At 47.4% G+C, this 23,799-nt stretch overlaps 1 protein-coding gene, 1 long non-coding RNA gene and 1 pseudogene across 16 annotated transcripts in view; 1 reads left to right on the forward strand and 2 right to left on the reverse strand.

Annotated features, from left to right (window-relative positions):
- Positions 1-16,847, reverse strand: part of PNOC (prepronociceptin) — a 29,145-nt gene extending 12,298 nt beyond the window's left edge. The window contains exons 1-2 of one of the 3 annotated variants that reach the window (XM_086414842.1): positions 16,725-16,847; positions 3,442-3,591 (exon numbers count right to left, since the gene is read on the reverse strand). In XM_086414842.1, coding sequence (XP_086270968.1) covers positions 3,442-3,591; positions 16,725-16,847 — 273 coding nt within the window. Of the gene's footprint in view, positions 1-3,441; positions 3,596-16,724 lie in introns of those variants that run through there. The other 2 variants (XM_086414835.1, XM_086414836.1) reach the window with 2 other exon arrangements.
- On the forward strand, positions 318-17,547 carry LOC147366642 (uncharacterized). Of its 12 annotated transcripts, none has more exons than XR_015169428.1 (5): positions 318-685; positions 1,688-1,745; positions 8,951-9,015; positions 13,673-13,821; positions 14,547-17,547. It is a non-coding gene; the product is annotated as an uncharacterized LOC147366642 (long non-coding RNA). The 12 variants fall into 12 exon arrangements; XR_015169431.1 differs by lacking the exon at positions 13,673-13,821 and having other exon boundaries at positions 332-685; positions 14,547-15,280; positions 15,938-17,547; XR_015169430.1 differs by lacking the exon at positions 13,673-13,821 and having other exon boundaries at positions 335-685; positions 14,547-15,368; positions 17,034-17,547.
- Positions 17,548-20,863: 3,316 nt separating this feature from the next.
- On the reverse strand, positions 20,864-22,699 carry LOC147366643 (large ribosomal subunit protein uL1 pseudogene; annotated as a pseudogene). Its single transcript, XR_015169424.1, has one exon. The product of XR_015169424.1 is annotated as a large ribosomal subunit protein uL1 pseudogene (transcript).
- Positions 22,700-23,799: the final 1,100 nt, after the last annotated feature.

Raw genomic sequence — 23,799 nt, forward strand, 5'->3', positions numbered from 1 at the left:
AAAACCTCTAAAGCATCTGCACCTGTTAGGAGACTAAAAGGCCTTGGAATGTTACAGTTTCCCTGTGCTTGCATGCGAAGTCATTTCCGTCGTGTCCAACTCTTTGTGACTCCACGGACTGTAGCCCATCAGGCTCCTCTGTCCATGGGATTCTCTCGGCAAGAATATTGGAGGGGGTTGCCATTTCCTCCTCCAGGGAATATTCCAGACCCAGGGTTCGAACCTGTATCTCTTTCATCTCTTGCATTGGCAGGCGGGTTCCCACTAGCACCATCTGGGAAGCCCTCCGGTTTCCACGGGACCTGTTTATTGAGTACTGCCCTGTGCCACACTGTACTGTGTGCTGGAGAAGCCCAGATTAATTGGCAAAGAAGCACCTAAGAGATAGCCCAGCAGATGCAAGTAATTGTCAGAGAACAAAGGTGCTAGGGGCTGGCTCAATTGGGGACTGGTGGGGAATCAGCAAGGCATCCTCTCCTGAGTAGTATTGAAGGGTTTATTGGCTGGGGGAGGAGTCGGAGGTATGAGCAAGATGGCAGGACAGGTTCTTGGAGCTGTGGGGAGGGAAGGGAAGCACGGATTTCCCAGGAACTATGGAAAGTGATGGGATCCCAGCAGAGAGGAGGCAAAAAGTGTACCTGCTGCCTGGGGAAAGCAGACGCTGGGAAGAAGAAAGGACATGGAGGTAAGAACAGGGAATCTTGGTTACCACTTGTGTTTGGAGGGGGCAGGAAGAGAAATGGGGCTCTAACAGGAGGCAGAAAAGGAAGAGTCAGAGTGGAGAAGAGGGCAGGGTTCACCAGAGAGGACGAGGAGGGGAAGCCTGCACATTGGCGAAGGTTTCTGTGGTTAGGAACTGCTGGTGACCTTGGAGATTGGCTAAGGAGTTAAGGCGGGCTTCCCAGGTGGGGCAGCGTTAAAGAATCTGCCTGCAGTGCAGGAGACACGGGTTCGAGTCACGGGGTAGGGGAGGTCCCCTGGAGAAGGAAATGGCAACCCACACCGGTATTCTTGCCTGGAGAATCCCATGGACAGAGGAGCCTGGGGGGCTACAGCCCATGCGGGCAGATACCACTGAGCAACTGAGCTCGAGCACAGCAAAGGGGCGAGGCAACTGTGAGGGGGTCCAAGTTGCAAATGGGGATACTCTTCCAAAAACAGGACAACAAAGGGAAGGAAAGAGCAAGTGGGAGATGGGAAAAACGAATTTCCAGCAGGAAAATCAGTGGTACACAGGAAGGGGGAAGAAGAAGGAGCAGAAGCACAGATCCTGAGGTGACAATAAGGAGGCTGGAGGGAACCTGCCCTGGTGGCCTCTGTCATCTCACAATTGGCACTCAAGGTCAAGGTGTCCCGGGAGCCGGAACATCACAGTGCTTCACAGTCAGGCATGATGTTTGCTCTCAACAAGTTACCTAAATTTGTGGAAAAAAAGAAAAAACAAACTAGTACAGACTCAGTGTTATCCTTACAGCTGAGCTCCAAATACTTTTTTTTCTATTGTAAAATCCAAATACCATCAAATTTACACTGGAACCATTTTTAAGAGTACATCTCAGTGGCATTAAGTACATTCACTTTGTTGGGTTACCATCAACCCTTGCTCCCATCTCTAGAAATTTTTCGTTCTCCCAAACTGAAACTTGGTATTTATTAAACACTAACTCCCCTCTCCCTGTTTCCCCAGCTCTTGGCAGCCCCATTCTACTTTCTGTCTCTGAGTCTTGACTGGTCTTGAACTGCAGGTAAGTGCCATCCTACAGTATTTGTCGTTTTGTGACAGCATACATCTTCAGGGCTCATCCATGATGTAGCCTGTATCACAATTCCCTTCCTTTTTAAAAGCTGCATAATATTCCATTGTCCGCATTGACCATGTTTTGTTTATCCATCCGTCTCTCGTCGGTCATTTGAGTCTTTTCTACCTTTTGACTATCGTGAGTAATGCTGCCATAAACATGGGTGTACACATATCTTCATGCTTCTTGGAGTGGGAGGTATAGGGTTGCAGTTAAAACTTGTGATTTAGGAACTGTGTACAACTTTCAGTCTTTGTCAAGAGTGTGACAATGATGAGATTATTCCTTTATCAGCTCCTTCACTGGTTTACCTGTGAACTAGCGGTCTGCTCTGTTGACTGAGACCACGGGAAAGTGTTTTGTTTTGGGTCAAATTTTAAGCCTCTCTGGCCTGCACAGAAAAGACATGTGGGTCTTCTGTGTTCTAGCCAAATCCAGCTTGCCTCAATTCTTTACATGCCACTCCCCTCCCCCCAAAGGCATTTGCGCATGTGCGCTCCTCCCCCACTCTGTGCCTCCCTCATTACCTGGGCTCACTCCCTGCCTCTTTGACCATCTTAAGGTCTCCTTAGAGGCTTCAGTTCCTCCCAGAGCCCCCTCCACCCCTCTAGACTAGGTTGGGGTCCACTGCTCTTGCTTCCCCATTGCTCAGTAATTACTCTCAGGAAAGGATTGTGGGTTCTTCTCTCCCACTATCTGTCTGCTCACCTTGGGGCCCTTGGTCTAGCCCAGTGCTTGGCGCATAGTAGGTGCTTGGTGCATAGTAGGTGCTCAGAAAACCCACAATGACTGGAGGAGGAGAATGGATGAATTTGAATGGGTTCTCGGGATGCTTCTTCATGATTTCATGGTTATTACTGTTCAGAAAACAGGCTCGAAAGCCACTGAGGTGGCATGGGAGGAGCGTGGTGTTTTGGTGGGTCAGGGGGCTGTGTCTGTTCATGTCTGTGTGTCAGCCCAATGTGAGTACTTGGTTTCTATATTTGTACACTTGCCTCAAGGGACAGGAGGGAAAAGGTGACTCTTAAGATTGAGGAGTTCCAAACATGACATCTTTTGAAAGGAGTTCTCTTGACTACAAAGAAAAAGTAATCGAGTTATATTGGATTTAGTAGGAAAGGAATAACTATTTAAACAGTAATAAAAGCAGTGGAGAAAGCAGCTGACTTAGTGAAATTTAGTGCTCAAATAAATACAAGACAGCACGTAGGTGTTCACTGTAGAATTGTCTATAACATCAAAACTGGAGGACAACTTACATGCTCAGCAGGAGGGATTGGTTAAGCCAAGTATACTTAAAATAATGCTAATAATGGGAAACTTATCTTGGTATAAAACAGCAAGTGAAAAAACTAAGATTTTTTTCTCTGACCGGTGAGATTAAAGGTGACTTTAATTTTTTCTTTTCATAGTTCTTGGAATTTGCCAAATTCTCTAGAATGAGTGTGAATGCTTTTAATAATAGGAACAAAACAGCAGCCTGGGTGGGTCTTTACTCAAATGTGGAAACGTGGGACAATGACAGGGTTTGATTTCAGAAGCTGCTCAAGTCCACGTCTGTTTCTTAGGGACCATCCCACACTGGGAGAGTCACGTGACCTGGGCGGGGAGGGGAAGACAGGGTCCAAACTCCTGGACCTACCTCGAGGTTGAAGCTGTCAAGAGTGGGGCGGAGCTTCTCTCTGCAGACCAGACAGTCCTTCTGACAGCTGCTGGACACGCTGGAGAAGAGGCTGAGCAGCAGGAGGTCACAAAACAGGATTTTCATGGTGCAGGAGCTGGAAGCCAGACGCTAAAACATAAGTGAGGGTGGGCACCGTTAGCACAGCCCTTCTCTGGGGGCCGGTAGGGGCTGGAGACCCTCGTCCAGGGCACAGTGCCCTGGATTCCACTTCCCAATGGGGGTTGGATGGTCAAGGGCACAGGTGGCCCAGCCTGTTTGCCAGGGGTGATGTTCACGCACAGGCACATCTGGGTTCTGGGATGGGGATGGGGAAGCAGGCACACCTGTTACTCCTGCTATCCAACTGGCCTCCACGTGTATGAGAGCTTCCAGGGAGCCGCAGGCCCCACTTGCAAGGCCCACTTGTGGCCTTGAGACAGCCCCTCCCAGTCTCATTTTTCACAGCTCTTAATGGGAAACACTGGTACCTGCCTTGGCCCGGGGCTGTTGCAAAAATGAGATCCATAAGAAATGTTTTGCAGAGTATGAGATGTGTAACATAGGAGATTTATGAATGACTCATCCTCCCCTGCCTTGGCCAGGAATGCCCTGCAGCCCCAAATTCACTCTTCTGGGAAGCATCTGCTAGGTTTCTTGTCTGTTTCTCCTCCTTGATGGGAGCCAGCTCTCTGCACACAGAGCTAATATGTTCACCTTGTTATTCTGTGCAAAGCACAGGGCCAGGCAGATGGAGTCATTTATTGAAAAACGACCAAAGAGACTATTCTAAGGTAATAGCACCAATGATTATGAGTTAGATCAGTCATTTATATTCTTTATGTAGGATTGCCTCAAACAAATGCAGTTCTTCCTGTTTCCCTTTAGACTTATCCTGTGATCGAGTCTCCTGCATCGGAAAGCTATTTTCTTGGACCGCATCACTTTGGGTCCCTGTAGAATCAACTTTATTTGGAGGGTTAAATGGAAAGGGGAATGAGGGGACTTTCTGGAAATGTGAAATGTTCTTGATTGAGGTGTAGGTCACAGGGGTGTATACGTTTGCTAGAAATTCACTGAATTGTACATTTAGATTCTGTGTGTTTCCTTGTATATAAATTTTACCTTGAGTATTCAGCATAGAAAAACAAATAATGGCCTTTATTACTTTTTAATTAGACTACACTGAGACAATGTATAAGCCTTACTATTCAAATGCAGTCTGCAGACCAGCAGCATCTCCTGGGATCTTGTAAGCAAAACAGAATTTCGGTCCCTACCCCAGATCTACTGAATCTGGATCTGTCTTTTTAGTAAGATTCTCAGGTGATTTGTATACATGCTTAGAGTTTGAGAAGCAGAGGTAGAAAATAGGTGTGCGATGGCGCTAGTCAGTGGGAGGAGGAGGGGGGGTGATCCGTGGCCACTGGCCATGCACGGAAACCATGCCAGCTCTTCCTGGGCATCATCCAAGCTTTTCATACCAAGAGTATGGCGACTGAATCAATGGTCAATGCTTGTTAAGTTATTGAGGTGACATCTGAGATGGGTTTTGAATAATGAGTGAGGTTGCCACTAGCTGTCTATTTTTCACGTGGCAGTGTATATATTCAATCCTAGTCTCCCAATTCATCCCTCTTTCCCCTTCTCCCCTGTGTCTGTCTGTCCACTCTCTACATCCACATCTCTGTTTCTGCCCTGCAGACAGGTTCATCTGTACCATTTTTTTAGATTCCACATATATGCGTTAATATAGGATATTTGTTTTTCTCTTTCTGACTTACTTCACTCTGTATGACAGACTCAAGGTCCATCCACACCTCTACAAATGACCCAGTTTTTGTAATGGCTGAGTAATCTTCCATCATATATATATGTACCACATCTCCTTTATCCATTCATCTGTTGATGGACATTCAGGTTGCTTCCATGTCCTGGCTATTTTAAACAGTGCTGCAATGAACATTGGGGTACATGTGTCTTTTCTCAGGGCATATGCCCAGTACTGGGATTGCTAGATAATGTGGTACCTGTGTATAGCACAGGGAGCTCAGGTCAGCGCTCTGAAGACCTAGAGGGGTGGGATGGGGGTGAGGTGGGAGGGAAGTTCAAGAGGGATGGAATATATGTATACCTATAGCTGATTCACTTCATTGTACAGCAGTGACTGACACAACATTGTAGAGCAATTGTACTCCAGTTATCACAAAAAGAGTCTGCCAAGAGGACAGAGAAGACGCAGGGAATGACTTTCCAAAGGCATAGGGACTTCCACGGTGGTCCAGTGGTTAAGAGTCCACGCTGCCAATGGAGGGGGTATGGATTTGATACCTGGTCAGGGAACTAAGATCCCACCTGCCACACGGCACAGCTGAAAGATAAACAAACAAAAAGCAAAGACATAGAGGAAGGGAGAACACAGCATGGGTGGGAGGGGATGGTGAGCAGGCAGCCTTGCTGGGGCTGTCTTCCTAAGGGAAGCCCCTTCTGAAAGAGAGGCCCATTCCAGGTGAAACAGGGTCATGTTTGCCATCTACAGGGTTCACCCTCTACCCTACCGGTTGGGAAGTCTGTGCTAATGAACTTGAACATGTATTCAAATGTTGTTGTTGCTTAGTTGCTAAGTTGTATAACAGACTGTCTTTTCAAATGAATATGCCTCATATGCATCTTTCTCCTATATCTCAGGGGATAGTACCTTAGTTGAGATTTATTACTTTGGTTATTGTGATCACCCTCTAATTAGTCTACCCAATGATCCAGCCTCCCACCAAGCCATCTCCACGTCTGATGATTCCCTCATTCTTTAATTCTCTGATCCCCCATGGGACTCAGCCCAACTCCCACCCAGCTCTCTGGCTTCAGCTCCTGTCATTCAACCTTGAATCTCCTCCAGTCCTCGTGAGTCACACATAATTTCCAAATCTATCAGGTCCCTTCATGCCTCTGTGTCTTGGTCCCTGCTCTTCCTTCTGCCCAGAATACCCGTCTCTAGCTCACACTTCATACGGAGTTATCCCCTGGGGGAAGCCCTCCCTGGTCTGAGTTAGATGAGTCTCCTCTGTTTGTGTGGCATTGTGAGGTACATCAAGGAGAGAAGAAGTGAGCCCTGGAGACCTGTCCGTCAAACAGGCACAACAGACCTATGAGATGGGGTTGCTAGGATTCCTGTTTTCTTTTAAAAAAAACTTTAATTTTATAATTGATTAACAATGTTGTGATAGTTTCAGGTGTACAGCACAGTGATTCACTTATATGTATTTTGGATTCTTTTCCCCATGTAGGTTATTACAGAATGTTGAGTAGAGTCCCTTGTGCTATATAGTATAGTGTGTATATGTTAATCCCAGCCCCCTGATTTATCCTCCCGCCCCCGCCACAGCCTTTCCCCTTTGGTAACCATAAGTTTGTTTTCTGTGTCTGTGAGTCTGTTTTGTAAATAAATTCATTTTGTATCCTTTTTTATTAGATTCCACATATTAGTGATATCATATAATTTGTCTTTCTCACTTAGTATGATAATCTATGTTGCTGCAAATGGCACTATTTCATTCTTTATGATTGAGTAATATTCCATTATATATATATGTATCGCTGCTTATTTATCCATTCATTTTTCCGCGGACATTCAGGTTGCTTCCATGTCTTGGTCATTGTAAATAGTGCTGTATGAACATTGGGGTGCATGTATATTTTTGAATTATGCTTTTTTTCTGGATACATGCCCAGGAGTGGGATTGCAGGAGCATATGGTAGCTCTACTTTGTTTGGGTTTTTTTTTAATGGAGGGATTTGTCTTTTCTCATCTTCTCATCACTGCAGACTGCCTGGGTCTGCAAAATCCCACATCTGCAACTCAGCCCCTCAGGTTCTCATCTGTAAAACCGGGATAGTAAGAGTAACCATCTTATAGGATGATTAATGGGTTGATATCTTTAAATATCAACCTGGCACAGTTAAAACAGCACCCAGCACAGAACAAGTATAATAAAAGTTTGTCAAAGAAGGAGCCCAGGACATAGCCTTCACTCTGTAATACTATTATTGTCTGCCGTTTGGCACTTAGCACTCTACACTGTAAGCTTGGACTTACGTGTCCATTTCTCCCACTGGGCTGTGACTTCCTGAAGGGCAGAAATCATGTTCTATGGTTATCTGAATTTCAAGCACCCAGCACAGGGCCAGGTGCTTAGGAGGTGCTCAAGAAAGTCTGATAGATGACAGTGGAGTGTCTCAGGAGTGCCTATTCTTCACAAATAAGAGTTGGGGAGTGTTTAGGAGGCTCCCCCACTTCCCTGGGAGCCTGGGATGCTCAGGCATAGAAGCCACTTCAGGACCTGCCTGACAAATCACTGTGCTGAGTCACTCAGTCCTGTCCTACTCTTTGCGACCCCATGGACTATAGCCTGCCAGGCTCCTCTGTCCATGGGGATTCTCCAGGCAAGAATACTGGAGTGGGTTGCCATGCCTTCCTCCAGGGAATCTTCCCAACCCAGGGACTGAACCCAGGTCTCCTGCAGTGCAGGAGGATTCTTTACCGTCTGAGCCACCAGGGAAGCCCATGGCCTGACAAGTTTCTGGTAGTTAATTGTTCCACTCCAGGTGGGAGGGCTAGGAACAAGTTTTGCTCCAGAGCAAAGCCAGATGCCATCCAAAGCTGGAACCCCATGCATGTTCTGGAAAAAGACTAGTTGCCAGTGTCTGGGAGGCATGGTTGGGATGGTGCTATGTGCTAAGTCTGCAGTGGTGCAACCTGTTGGTAGACAAGCAATGAAGACTCATCACCACTTATAGGCTCTTTTGAAGAGAATATATCTTTTGAGTTCCAAACAGTCACCATATCAGCAAAGGTCTCAAACTGAGGACTGCTTGGTTACATCCTTTGTTTAATTTGGTAGTTGCCTTTAAGCTTCTCATTCTACTCAGTTTCATTCTGGGCGGAGAGACAGTTGAGTCTACTTTGTTCAGCATGCTATGTTCTCTATGGCCACATGGTGGCAGTGTCCGTACGTCACAGAAGGAAGGGAAAAGCCGGAAGAAAAAGGACCTTTGCCTTTCCTTCCTAATACAAAATTGCAATCCGTAATGTTTGCATAGGCTGAGCTGATAAGTTGTGACAGATGTTAATGAAATGCTCTCCTGCTGAGGTTTTTCATGAACTTCATTAAATGTGGCAACTTGCGCATTCAGCAAATGTCTGGCGGATTGACTGTTACTCCTTATCTCAAATTCTGGGTAAATGGGTTTTTAGGATGAGGTAAGGAAAGATGAGCCCCTGGGACATTGAGCATGTGTTCCATTCCATACCTTTCTTGCATGGGAAACTGTTTGGCCCTTGGGGAAACCTTATCAAATCTACTTGTGGTTAGCCCAGTCCTCACTCTGATCCTTGGTACACCAACCTTTCGTGTGTCATCTCTGAGCTCCCTACTCAACCCTCCAAGTCCTATCCCTTGCTATTATTTATTTTAAATTTTAATTTATTTTTCAGAAATAAGAAAATCGTTTTTTAAAATTCAGCCAGTTCTCTTATTCTACTCCCCCAGGCTAATCAAGGTATGTGATTAATAATATTATCTTAAAATTGCATCCTGGGTGTTTCACTTAAGTGTTTCACTTAAGTTTAATGAAAAACACTTGGTAGCAATTGAGTGCTGGGGAGGCGTGATTGGTTATTATCCTTGTTTATGAGTTAGCATTAGTTTAAAGAGTAGCGATGCTGGAGGCTAAAGTTTTTATTTCTTTTTTGTAACAATGTTCCATCCAGGACTTCCCTGGTGGGCCAGTGGTTAAAGGCTCCATGCTTCCAAGGCAGGGGATGTAGGTTTGAGCCCTGGTCAGGGAAGTAAGGTCCCATAGGCTGTATGGTGTGGCAAAACAAAGTTCTATCCATACTGAAACAGAAAGATTGATGAATGTCAGTGGGCATTTAGCAGTAAAAGAAGCTGAAAGCCAGAGATTGCTACCCATTACTTTTAACAAGTGACGCCACTGTTTAATGAAAAATCTTTACTCAGTGCTATTCATTCTGCTCTGCAATTCAAAGAATCCTAAAAATTGGAGTTACCACACAGTCCAAACTTACAGGTGGTTTCTGGTATTTAAATGAGATTAAAATAAATAAAAGCTCAAAATATATGTAATTATTCTCATAAAGGGTCTTGTTTCCCTGGTGGCTCAGATGGTAAAAAATCTGCCTGCAATGCGGGAGACCCAGCTTTGAGCCTTGGGTTGATCCCCTTGGGAAGATCCCTTGGAGAAGAGAATGGCTACCACTCCAGTATCCTTGCCTGGAGAATTCTATGAACAGAGGAGCCTGGTGGGCTACAGCCCATGGAATTGCAAAAAGTCAGACACAACTGAGCAACTAGTATATATTCTCATAAAGGGGACAGCACTTTGTTGCTTTGGGTAATCCTCACAACCCTTGTACAACTGTGTTCTAGGTTAACACTTTTTTGAGAAATTGTAACAACATCTGTGTGCTTTCTTTGTAGCTGTGTGTCAGTTAATGCCAAGAGCAATGTAGACGAGTAATTGATTAATTTCTGAGTTACGTTTATATTTGATCTTTGCATTTTGTAATTGTGTGACTTTGGGCATGTTTCACCTTTGAGAGCCTCAGTCTTCTCACCTGCCAAATGGGGGGAACAACCGATTTGTTGTGATTGTTGTTTTTAATTGTGCAATAGAGACTGTCAGTAAATAAGATTTCCCTGAATGTGTCTAAATTTTACATGGTTTGTCTTCACTTTGTGAACCAAACTCAGCTAACACTTCCTTGTGGGGATGGTATGCATCTGAACATCTTGTATTGAGTAAAGAAATGTTTAATTACCTTTTATTTCAGCCACAGCACTCTTTATAAAGATAAAATACCACTGTGTTTAGCTTTAATCTATTTAATCTATTTGTTTGTAATCATGATTCCAAGGGCAATATAATTAGTTGCTTATCTGTTTGGAGGATTACGTATGAAGCTTTAGCGGAAGCTAAAAGCTAATTGAGTTTTGTCTTATGACCTATGAGAAAGCCTGTAATTTTAGTGCTTTTAGTGGAGAAGGCAAGAGGGACTAGGTTTTCTGCTAGAGGCATATCTCCCCCCATCCTTCTCATCAGCCACATGTATGAATGTTCTTGCTGGTAACAAAAGTTTTATATTCTTACACAGTCCTGTAAAGCATTAGTTGCTCAGTCGTGTCTGACTCTTTGCCACCCTGTGGACTTTATAGCCCACCAGGCTTCTCTGTCCATGGGATTTCCCAGGCAAGAATACTGGAGTGGGTTGCCATTCCCTTTTCCAGGGGATCTTCCTGACCTAGGGATGACCTAGGGATCAAACCTGGGTCTCCTGCATTGCAGGCATATTCTTTACCATCTGAGCCACCAGGGAAGCCCAATACAATCCTATAATCTAGGGTTAATATTATCCCCTCTTTGAGAGGAACATATGTTTATAGAGGTTAACAACTTACTTAAGATAATCCAGCTTATAAAAAAGCCAGGACTTAAACTCAGGTATTTTGACTCTACAACATGTTCTGGGAAACCATAAACTCCACATGCTGGTCCTGCTTTGGGAAGGTTGACAAATTCTGGTGGCATTTATTGGGATGGTCTCCGTTTGTATTTAACAGTAATCATATTATTATTATTATATTTAGCACACTCCTCTGTGCCAGGCACTGTCTTAATGGCTTTGTAAGCATCCATCCTATGGGGTAAATGTTATTGCCCCCATTTTACAATTGAGAAGACTGAGGCTTGAAGAGGCGAAATAACTTGAAGTGGCAGAACTGAGACCCCAACCCATCTGATTTCCAAGCTCATCCTCTCATCAGACGTTTCAATGATCTTGGCAAGGGGACTTCCCTGGTGGTCCAGTGGTTAGGACACTGTGATTCCATCACAAGGGCATGGGTTTGATCTCTGGTTGGGCGATTAAGATCTCACATGCTACACAAGTTGCGTGACCAAAATAAGAAAAGAAACAGGATTTTGGTGGTTTTCTGTCTTTTCCTGCAGGTAAATTCGTTGCAAGGAGCTCCATTTGTCCTGAACTCTGGGTGTCCCTCTCTCATGATACACCTTTTTTTGTTTTTTGTTTTTCTAATTGGAGGATAATTGCTTTAAATGTTACATTGGTTTCTGCGGCACACTCTAATCAGTCGTAATTATTTATATCTCCTCTCTCTCTTGAGTGTCTCTTCTGTTCTCCCCCACCCCGTCCCACCCCTCTATGTCGTCACCGAGCACCAGGCTGGGCTCCCTGTGCTATTCAGCAGCTTCCTACTAATTATCTATTTTACACATGGTAGTGTAAATATGTCATTGCCACTGACACCCTCTTTATTGCTGCCTGTCCCCAGTTCCTGAAGGGGTTTTTCATTGCCCACCAGCATGAGGGTTTGTCGTCTCATTTCTTTAACCCATAGCAACCCCGACTCCTACATTGAGCTTTTGCTTATTCACCAGTTATGACTGAATCCCTTTTATTTCTTTTCTTCCTCTAATAGACTTACATCCAAAAAGGTTCCTCCTCTGCTTCTAAATTCTCACCTGGAAAGAGAGTGGGAGGTGGGTGTAGAGAAGGTGGAGGGCTAAGCATGTCCCCACCCCACACAGACCGGGTGTGCTGGAGCTGGTGGGCAATGAATGAACAAGAGCCCTGTGCCTTGGGAGGAAGAGGCCTGGGTTCCAGCTCCAGCTCTGCACTCACCTTTGGGATCTTGAGCTTTGAGTGCTTAGTCATGTCTGATTCTTTGTGACCCCGTAGACTGTAGCCCACCAAACTCCTCTTATGGGATCTTGAGCAAGGCCCTTTCTTTCTCTGGGGCTCTGTTTACCCTTCTCCAAAAAGAGGCAGTTGGATTAGATGGTCAATATTAATATTTTTGATTTTATAAGTGGCCAGATATTTGTTACAACAGCCCACCTGGGGCTCAGAGCAGAGATGGACCCATTTTCTTTTTTCTTTTTAAATGTTGCTTGTTTATTTTTGGCTGTGCCAGGTCTTCATTGCTTTGAGGGCTTTTTTCTAGTTGCGGCCAGCAGGGGGGCCACCGCCTAGTTGCGATTGCGAGTTTCATGTTGCAGTGGCTTCTGTTGGGAAGCTCGGGCTCTAGGGCTTGCAGGCTTCAGTAGCTGCGGCTCCCAGGCTCCAGAGCACAGGCTCAGCAGTTGTGGCACACTGGCTTAGCTGCTCTTCAACATGTGGGAACTTCCCTGATAAGGGATCAAACCTGTGTCTCCTGCATTGGCAAGTAGATTCTTTACCACTGAGCCACCAGGGAAGCCCCTCTTTTCTTTTTTTAAAGTTTTTTATTTTTTAAATTTAATTTTATTTATATTATTTTAAAATATTTTGGCTGCCCCCTGACCAGGGATTGAACCCAGGTCCCAGAAGTGAAAATGCCGAGTCCTAATCACTGGACCACCAGGGAATTCCTAAGAGGAGCATTTACTGTCAGTGGTGTCGCAGAGGTGGAAAGGTGTCATCACTCTTGTCTTGGATCTTCCTGATTCTGGCCTGTGGTTCCCTATATAAAAAATAAATGTTTTCTCCCCCATCGCTTTTACAATAAAATCACTTAATCTTCCTTTCAAAAACATTAGAAAATACAGATCAGCAAAAGAACAATGGATACAGATCAGTGTGCATGTGTGCCCACTTGTGTCTCTTTGCGACCCCATGGTCTGCACCCACCAGGCTCCTCTGTCTATGGGATTTTCCAGGCAAGAATACTGGAGTGGGTTGCCATTTCCTCCTCCAAGTTTTCTTCCCCACCCAGGAATCTAACCCCTGTCTCCTGCATCTCCTGAATTGCAGGTAGAGGTGGATTCTTTACCACTGAGCTACAGGGGAAGCCTAGTACCCTTTTTTTCCTCCCAGTATTTATTTGGCTGTACCAGGTCTTATTTGCAGCATGCAGACTTTTAGTTGTGGCATACATTCAGGATATATTTCCCTGACCAGGGGTTGAACCCAGGCCCCCTGCATTGGGAGGGGGAGCCTGGAGTCTCAGCTACTACACCACCAGGGAAGTCCCAAGACCAATAATCTTCAAATGTCTTTAACTTTATACCTCAAGCAATCAAACCGTTTTGAGCAAATCTTCCCAATTTATTTGTTACCTACATTATAATACCCACTAAAGTGCAAATTAAGAAAGATAAGATAGCCACATAAAAAAATTCAATGTGTTTTCCAAAGCCTGCTGGACTGTTGGGCACACACACCCCTTTCAGAGACCACCAGCCTGGACCCATTAATAGTGAGTGACATTGGCCAGGAGCTGAGGACAAGCTGCCTGGTCTGTTTTCCCAGGCACTCAGCACTGCGGGCTTGCATCAGGAATCCAGGCACGTTTCTCGGCTGAATGAATGAAAGGATGAATGGGGACTGGGTGGAGGGGTGGAGAGTGAGCTACGGGGAGGCTGGCTCCAAGCCTGGGTGGCTAGGCAGAGCCCTGGGTGTGTGCGGGTGATCCGCTGACATTTTCACCAAGACCCAGACTCCTTGGGGGCCAGCTCCACACGTCACTCACCCAGTCAGTCCCATCAGAGCTGGTGATGCTGTGTATCTGCAACACTGAGGCATCATCCAGTATTTGAAAAATCTCGGGATCATAGAAAATCAACACCGAACGTGATCATAGACTATCTAGGAAGATGCCCAGAAAACCGGCTTGCCCCCCGAATAGGCATGCCATAAATCTCACAGCTAGTTTGTGTTTAGAAGGAAAGTGGCATGTTGGTGACTAGGAGGACCTAAAGGCATTCAAATAGAAGTGTGATGAGCTCCCAGCCATTCAAGCCATGAAAGCTGTTGTTACTCCTATTCTCTAGCCAGATTCTTATCAGGTAGATTTCCTTCATGGGAGCTGGAGCTTGTGGGGTGTGTGTGGGTCTCGCTGTGTATGGATAAAAGTATAGAAAACTCATCCCAGATCTCCCATCCCTACTGTGTGTGTGTGTGCACATTAGCATGAAATAGACATAGATAAGTTTAGCTCACTGTCTGGCATACAGTAGGTTTCAATACATGTACATTCCTTTGCCCTCTTTTTGTGCCTTTGTCCTGGCAGCCACCTCCACATCCCTCTCCCCTTGGGTCATCCAGATTCTGTCTCCTTCCCTGACCGGCTTGAAATCCTGGACTCTCTGAGAAAGCGCTCCTTCCTCCAAATTCCTACAGCGCTTGCTGTCTGGACTACGAAATTTAGGACTTAATTACACCCAGCCTTGCATCGTCCTCGAATTCTTTCACTGTGTGTTGCTTCATCCCCACCCCCTTAGTTTGTGAGCACCCCAGGTTCGTAGAGAGCCGTGCACTGGAGCCAGCAAGGCTGGCTCGGTCCTCTCTCGGCCACATCCTGAAACAGATTATTTAACCTCTCAGCTTCAGTTTCTTCGTCTGAGCCATGGAGATAATGACACCATCTCTCATTGCTGTTGCCGAGGATAATGGGTGTGAAAGCGTTAAGATGTAAATCGCTGTGTGAATGTAAAGGCTGTTATTATCACCTCTGATGGATCGACCCCTGCTTGGTGGAGCATAATAAATACCTGATTGATTGAATACAGAATAGCTTCGCGACAGCTCCTGTCTTGGGCTCCAGAAACACTGCTTTGCACCTGATCCTGCAATTACTCCCTTTTTTTGATAATGCTAAATCTGCATCCTCTAAATCCCCTGTACCCTCAGCCTTCAGCTGATAAAGCCAGGGAGGACGGAACTGCACCCAAGGACCCTGCAGCTGCACCAGAGCGCCCTCAACAGGCAGCACATGGAACCGTGGAAGCTGTTCCTTCTACCAAGGTGATGGCTGGGGGGACAGTCTTTCCAGGGACCCTCCCCCACAGAAGACTCAGCTAGTCCAAAGGAACGCTTATGCTTTTTGTGAAAGGTATTGCAGCATCATCGGTGGAAGGGTGCAGACCTTTTTCCCTGCCACACTTTATAATTGAGAAAGAGGAGCGTGCCTGCAGCAGCCACCCACAGGCAGGCAGAGAGCAGCAATTTCCTTGGGAGGTTTTGAGGAGAAGCCAGGCAGTCACCCGTTTCCCACCCCCCGCCCCCCAGCCCCAAACCTTCTATGTTGAAAACTCCAGTTTCGGCTTGCTGGCAAATGCCATGCAAAGCTCATCTTTTGTTAGTCTGCCGAACAATGTTATTGGTTATAATTGGGGCAATTATGGGCTGCTCGAGGAAGCGAAACACAGATGTTGAAACCCAGGATCAGGGTATTCAAGTCCAAAGCTGCTTGCTTTAAATAGTCCATTTCCCGAATCATCCTGACTTACTTGAAATTCCCCCAGAACTTGGCCATGTTCAGAATGAGATGCGGGAGGATAAAGATGGGTAGCGGTGGGAGGGGAAAGCCAGACCCACAGGGAGAGAGACGCACAAAGACAGAGGAAAAGGAGGCTGAGCGAGAGCCAGAGTTTGGATGAGTTCTGAACGTCATTTTCGCAGGACCCCAGCAGAAACCTTTAGGTGGCAGAGATGGGTAGGAGGAGGAAAGATGCAAAAAAGAGAACAGACTTCCGAAAGAATGAGGGACTGGAGACCAAGGTCAACCCTTCGGAAATACACAGCGGAATTCACACACAGCGACCGTGATCGGCTGGGTACCTGTCAAGCCCAGGGCAGGCTCCGACTCTTCCCCACATCACCACTAGCGATTTGTATTCGGTGCCGAGGGGAGCAGGGTTCCCTCGGGATGAAAAAGCCAAATCGCAATCGAGTTCAGTGATATGTTGAAAAGCAGCCTGCACTCACTGTGAAAGGAAGTCATCAAAGAGAGAAACCCCTCCTAAAGTGTGCCTGGAGGGGTAGGTCGGGAGTGGGGGGCGCTTTCGAAGGGTTGCCTTGCAAGGCAAGCCCCCGCCCCACCCCGCCAGTGCCTGCCGCTCCCCTAACCTCACTTCTACAACCACCTCTTCGCCGCAGACAAGTGACAAAGTGAGGACCACACCTGGAGAATGGAAACTTTTCCAATCCTTTCCAAGTTCAGCTCTTCTTCTGCATCTCTCTTCAGAATAAAAGCCTTAGCCCTCCCCTCCACCTCTACCCTCTGCCCTCACCCCCATGAGAGCACGGAAAAGATGAATGAATAATCTAAAGGGAGGCCAGCAGCATCTACACTGGACAAAGGAGAGGGGCTGGGGAGACAGCCTTGCCGCCCGCCCGCCAGTCCGCCACTTCCCCAGGCTCCCAGCAGCGTGTCTTGGGGCGGAGGGCTTCGCGCGCAGTCGCCTACCTGCGAGCTGTCAGTAACCGGGCTCCTCCGGGTGTGAGGCTCCGCTGTGTCAGCCACACCGGCATATATATCCTCCCCCAACACGCACAGCCCTCCCCTTCCCTGCCCACCTCGATGACACATACACACGGCTGACCCCCTTAATCAAGCGAGCAGCAGAACCTACAGTCCCTCCTGGCTGTTCCCCGCCCGCCTTGGCTCTGTGCTCAGACCTGTGACATCTCAGGCTCCCCATCAGGCCACCCCCCCACTGCTTTACCTGGACGCTGCTCAGCCAGGATCCCACAGCTGCTTCTGCTCTGCTTCCAGAGGCGCTGGGAGGACTGACGGGGAGCTCTGGCAAGTCAGGAAGAAAAAAAAAAAAAAAAAGCCTCCTGGTGACAGTGACGAGGCAGACCCCAGTCCTGGAGTCTCCTTGAGCAACCTTTTCTCCTGAAGAATGAAGAAGCTGGAGTGGGCAGAAGTCGGGGGAGCTCCCACTGACAAAGACAAGCCCAGAGCTGAGTTCAGATGAGTCCCCTCCTGCTGTCACTGCCCCGCAGGCAGCCACAACTAGGCCGCTGGAGGGAATGGCCACACCTGCTTTGAGGGGGGGCCCAAGGGTGCCTTCCAGGTGCTCACAGTGGAAGGTGCTGAGATACGAGACTCAGCACTTCATGCCTGAGATTCTGATTAGAGCGAGTTCTCTCTGTGAACCTCAGGTTTCCTCCTATGAAGGGGGAAAGTCAAATACCTCCCAGGATGGCTGTGCGGGTAGAAAAACACGATTCTCTTTGTATTCGGAATCTAAGACACCTTTAATAAAGGCAAGTTCTGCACACTCTTCATCTCTTCCCATGGAATCAGACCAACTGAATCTGAAACTCCCTCTGCCAACAGCTTACTCTCACAACAGAGTGCTTTTAAACCTGCTGCTACACATAAGGGTGTTGCCACCCGAGCACCTGCCCTGCAGCATGCAGCTTCTTTCCCTTCTCTGTGTGAAAAGAGCTCATGGTCAGCCCATGAGGGCTCCTCGGGCAAGAAGGAGGTCATGGTGTAATTCACCTGCTGCCAGGAAAGAAGATTGTGAAGGACAGGGGAGCCTGGTCTGCTGTAGTCCATGGGGTTGCAAAGAATTACAGACTGAATGACAATAGCAGCCTAGGCAGGGAATGTTTCAATTCTGCAGGCCAGTGTGCAGCCCTCCTTTCCCAGCTGCAGGTGAATTACACCATGGCTTCCTCCTCGGCTGTCCCAAGAAGATCCACAAATAATCCAGAATCCCAGGGTTCGAGCCTAGTGCTGCAAGGATCTTCAGCACTCTCTCATGTAGCGAGTCTGGGTCTTGCATCGACCTGAGACTGGATGCAGAAGCATTAAAGAAAGCATCTGCTCTGACTGCTAATGGGTACAGGGTTTCTTCTGGGGGCGATGGAACTGTTCTGGAATTAGATAGGGCTGATGTTACACAACCTGGTGTATATACTAAAACCTCCACTGAACTGTGTGCCTTAAAACAGTGAACTTTGTTATATGAATCATATTTCAATTTTTTAAAAAAACAGCCAGTAAGAGAGCAAGCAAGCAACATCTGCCCCAGGTTACGAGCAACAAGTTCTAAGAATAAAGCATCCATTCATCTGTATAGAAAGGCCCAGGAGACTGGCATATGCAGTTTTCCACTTAGGTTTCTATTGCCCAAATCTTACACTTTGTTATGATAGGGCAAAGCCACCACTATGAGCTCTGAGAAATCAGCATGGCATGTGATCAGTTTTGCATCCTGATGTATGTTGGGGCCTGGAGCTTGATTTTACACACGCTGTGGCAGATGTTGCTGGTGGCCTACCCAATACCCATTTCCCTGTTCTTCCTTACTACACAGTACCCCTGGTTTTATTCTAGGTCCAAAGTGCTCAGCTAAAAGCCTAGCTTTCCCAGCCTTCCTTGTGGCCAAGGGTAGCCAATGAGAATCAATCTGCCAGTCATTGGGTGGAGCTTCCAGGGCAAACTCTTTTAAGGGGAACAATTCACCTAGAAGAGGCCCCTTCTTTACCCTACTGCCTGCCTTCCTGGAACACAAATGTGATGAGTGGAGCTTCAGCAGGTATCTTGGATCATGAGATGGCTTTGAGGATGAAAGCCATGAACTAAAGATGCTGCTGCTGCTGCTAAGTCGCTTCAGTCGTGTCCGACTCTGTGCGACCCCATGGACGGCAGCCCACCAGGCTCCGCTGTCCCTGGGATTCTCCAGGCAAGAACACTGGAGTGGGTTGCCATTTCCTTCTCCAGTGCATGAAAATGAAAAGTGAAAGTGAAGTCGCTCAGTTGTGTCAGACTCTTAGTGACCCCATGGACTGCAGCCTACCAGGCTCCTCCATCCATGGGATTTTCCAGGCAAGAGTACTGGAGTGGGGTGCCATTGCCTTCTCCGGAACTAAAGATGATGGAGCATCAAAATGGAAGGATTCTGGGTCCTATATGACTCTGGGCTGCCATACCAATCCTGGATTTCCAATTTCTAACTTTTTCTAAGGGAAAAAACTCAAGATATTTTCTTCAAATGTTAGGATTCGGTTTGCTCTTTGTTCCTAACAAGCCACACCAAAGTCAGAGAATTTGTTAAACAAACCACTTATTTGGTTCTTGATCCTGCAGAATGGTTACTTAGGCTGGGAGGAGCAGGGCAGTCTTGGTCTCAGGCGCCCTCATGACTCTGCAGTTGGCTATAGATTGGCTGGTTGCTGGCTGGAGGCACCTTTGTTCTCTACCAAGTGTCTTATCCTTCCTGTGTCTCTCTCATCCCCTGAGCAGGCTGGTCTGGCATGGTCTGGGGTGCAAGTTCAAGTAAGTATATCCCAGCCAGGCAAGCACCAAGCAGAAGCATGTAGAATTCCTGGGGGTTTACCTACGCCTGATGCTGGCACTCCGTTTGCTTTGGCTGCATTTATTGGCTGTGTGTGCGTGCTCAGTCACATCTAACTCTTTGTGACCCCATGGACAGTAGCCTGCCAGGCTCTTCTGTCCATGAACTTTTGCAGAATACTAGAGTGGGTTGCCATCTCCTCCTACAGGGAATCTTCCTGACCCGGGGATTGAATTCACGTCTCTTTTGTCTGCTGCATTAGCAGATGGATTCTTTACTGCTGGGCCACCTAGGACTGCCATAAGGCCAGTCCAGAGCCAGGTTGGGTGGACACCCCCAAGGTCAGAGGACAAAGGGGTGGCTATACAGAGGCCGTTCACTGGAACCATTGCTAATGGTTTCAGCCACTTTCTTGGGTTTTCTGTTACCTGAAGTTGAAAAACATCTTCCATGGTCCATCTTACTTTTGAGCATCTTCCTATTCCCTGGGTGTTGGGTGGCCAAAACACTCTTCTTCCCTTGAAGTGGAGAGAAAGAAAAAGCAAGAGTGAAAAGTCACTTAACTTTTCTGCATTTTTCTTTGCTTCTTTACCAAATGGAAGAATTAAACTGAATGAACTGGAAGTTCCCCTTGGGTTGAATGAAGCTGCGTTTTGTGGGGGGCTGTTTCCTGTACCACCTGGAGGGGAGGGCAGGAATGAGCCCAGAGGAATTTGTGGTCACAGTTGTGTCTGTGGATGTGAGGGGAGTGTGGGAGTGTGTGTGTGTGTGTGTGTGTGTGTGTGTGTGTGTGTGTGTGTGAACCTTGCCTCTGGGAAGAGCAGGAGTCAAGTAGCAGGGATGCAAACTTTGTGGGTGCAACTTGGGTGCTCAGGGTCACTTACAGGGTTTCTCCTCTGCACTTGGTGGCTGAATCATGGGACCTTGAGGCCCATGGGCTTCCCTTGGAGGTGGGACTTGGTCTTGGAGCATCAAGCTGCCCTCTGCTCTTCTGAATGACAGCACCCACTTACTCAAATCATTGGAGCAGAAAGGTCATCTCTGGCTGTACCAGCTCCCCATCCTCTTGCAATCAAGGGGCCCAAGCCAGGTGGCTACAAGCTTTAGAGCCATTCAGTTCATTTTTTTTTTAATTTTAATTTCATATTGGAGTATGTGCTAAATTGCTTTAGTTGTGTTCAACTCTTCATGACCCCATGGACTGTAGCCCACCAGGCTCCTCTGTCTATAGGAATTTTTTTCCAGGCAAGAATACTGCAATCAGTTGCCATTTCCTCCTCCAGGGGATCTTCCTGCCCCGGGGATTGAACCCTACTCTCCTGCCTTGGCGGGTGGATCCTTTACTACAGCACCTTCTGGGAAGCCCACGTTGGAGTATAGTTGATTAAGAATGTTGTGTTAGTTTCTGGTGTACAGCAGTGATTCACGTATGCTGCTGCTGCTAAGTCGCTTCAGTTGTGTCCAACTCTGTGCGACCCCATAGACGGCAGCCCACCAGGCTCCTCTGTCCACGGAATTCTCCAGGCAAGAATTCTGAAGTGGATTGCCGTTTCCTTCTCCATACATATACATATATCTAATCTTTTTTTCTTTTTGATGGTTGAGTATGGTTTATTAAGTTGTGTGTTAGTATAGATGCTGGGGCTTGCCCATGGTGCTCTTAATGTACAAGGCCCTGACGTTCTGCCAATTTTTCTTGAGCAATGACACCAGGGAGTTGACAGCTAAGTGGATATTGTACACAAACTCATCATCTGTTATCTTCATGTGGCCAACAGCCACTGCCAGACATAGCACCTTCTTCATCTGGAACTTGATCGTGGACTTCATCAACTTCGGCCACCAAGTTCTCATTGTGGGTCAGCAAGGAAGGGAACTTGCCGGCCTTGTTCAGGCCTGGGCCCAGGATTCGTTGGACCTGCTTGATCAGAGACTCTGAAGCTAAAAAGGCATCGTATTTCTTGGCCAGCTTCTTGATCAGCTTCTTCTTGTTGAGTTTCTTCAGTGCCTCGATGTCCATGTGGGGGATATCCACAGCCTTGGCCTCATCACGATGCTGCTGGTTCCCTGGGACACACACAGAGAACTTGGGGCAGGGAGTGGACTTTAGCCTGATGGGGCCCAGGAAGTGTTTGTCCTTTGAGGGTCCGAGTTCTTCAGGCTGGTCTGAAGCTCCACCGTCTCCAAGAACTTCCGGCGCTTGTGCTGGTTCCTGTGCAGGACTTCCTGCACCACCTCGTAGAGGGTGTCGGGGGAGACTTTGCTGCTCATGGTTCCCCATGCCGCAATAACTGGAAAAGAGCTCTATTCTTCATTCGGTTCTAACAGATAAGCCTGGAGGCAGATTTAGAAGCTCTTAAAACAATCACTGGCAAATCTCAGTCGTGGGAGCTGCAGGAGGAAGCAGGCAGGCAGGACTGGGCTCCCACCATGACCTCCTCGACCTTCCACCCACCCAGGACTTGTCTCTCTCAAAGGAAAAAGCCTCTCATCTCCAGGGATTTGGCTGCTGGAAATTTAGTGATTAATTACGGCACCTACTGCCGATTGGTCTCCTTAGTAACCACGCTAGCAGGGTCCCAGACGGAGAAGCTGTTTCCTATTTTCAAAGAGGGCAAACCCTCTCCACACTGTCAAACACCTTCAATCAAAACACAAATGGATTTTGAAAATCAAGAGACTCTCCTGTCTCTCTCCAGCCTCTTTTCCCCAGCAGTGGGATTTGAGGGTTTTCCAGGGAAGGCTGAGTGGTAGTGACTGTTTTAAATGAAGAGTTAGGGGACTTCCCTGGTGGTTCAGTGGCTCTGGGGCTATGCTTCCAAAATGCAGGGGAGCCAGGGTTCCATCCCAGGTTGGGGAACTAGATCCCACCTGCCATAAAGAAGATCAGAGATCCTGCAACTAAGACCTGGCACAATAAATAAAAATAAGAGTTAGGCAAATCCAGTTTCAAGGCAAAGTAGCCTGTTGTGGTGGTCTTACAATCCAGAACATCTGGCCAAGTGCTGGGACTGGAGAGCCAAAAGGAGGTGAACTCAGGTGTCCCGCCCTCGAGAAGCTAGCCTTGGGGACAGGACACACTCTGGTGGCTTAGAAATGAGAGAATGAAGAAGTACATAATCTGGTGCTAACTGCAGATCTGCCCGAAAGTGAGAGAGCCGTTCGGGTGAGCAGGGAGAGATGGGATATATTTTCTTACTTTTTGAACGAAATGTTAAGATACTGAAGGTCAATAGCAGGTTCTGAATGGGTAGAAAGGAGCAGCTGGCCTTCATTCTGGGCCGGTGTCAGGATTATGGGATATATAGGTCGACCCGAGCAGCTAAGACAAAGCACCACAGCCCGAGAGGCTGAACAACAGACATTCGTTTTCTTACTGCTCCGGAGGCTGGCTGGCTGGGCTTTAGGGGATCCTCCAGAGGCCTCTCTCCTTCTGTCTTCTCCTCCCTGTGTCTTCACGTGGTCTGGTCTCTCTGTGTTCTGTATCTTCATCCCTTCTTAGAAGGACACCTGTCATACGGGATCGCTACCCACCCTGATCGTTTTATTTAACCTTAGTCACCTCCTCCTGTAGACTCCATCTTCAGTCACATTCTGAGGTCCTGCGGATGAGCACTTCAACAGACAAATTTGGTGTGTGGGGGAGGGCATGTGTATTAATAACGAGGGGAAATGATACTGTGCCCATCAGATAAGGGGGATGAAACCCCAGAAAGGGAACTAAGGGTCACTGTGGGCCACTGGGTGACTGCTGTGCACAGTGGGTTCCATCCTCCCCTGGGGTTACCCAGGCCCTGGTGAGCCCAGACACCAAACTGCCAGCGCATCGGACAGTCTGCTCTGCTGTATCTTGATGTGCCTGGTGCCTGCGCAGTTCTCAGGGCCATGTCTTAGAGTCCCATCCCCACGAGGAGGTGTATCCTGGAACTTGGGATGTGGCGATCTTGCCATGCTCAGGAGGAAGAAGGCCTCCAGGCACTTCACAGGCTCCAGATCATGGGTTAGCATATGAATACTGGGGGCGGGGGGCTCTCATATGCTTATGTTCCATCACTTTCTATAAATAAATGCTACAAACCCCCTCTGGAGCTGCTGCTCAGACTCAGTCGCATCCGACTCTCTGCAACCTCATGGACTGTAGCCCATCAGGCTCCTCTGCCTGTAGGATTTCCCAGGCAAGAGTACTGGAGTGGGTTGCCATTTCCTTCTCCAGGTCTGGAGCTGGTC

This window comes from Bos grunniens, chromosome 8, assembly GCF_055505025.1.
Source record: "Bos grunniens cultivar Pamir isolate PY7600 chromosome 8, Bosgru_T2T1.0, whole genome shotgun sequence".
Lineage (NCBI taxonomy): Eukaryota > Metazoa > Chordata > Mammalia > Artiodactyla > Bovidae > Bos > Bos grunniens.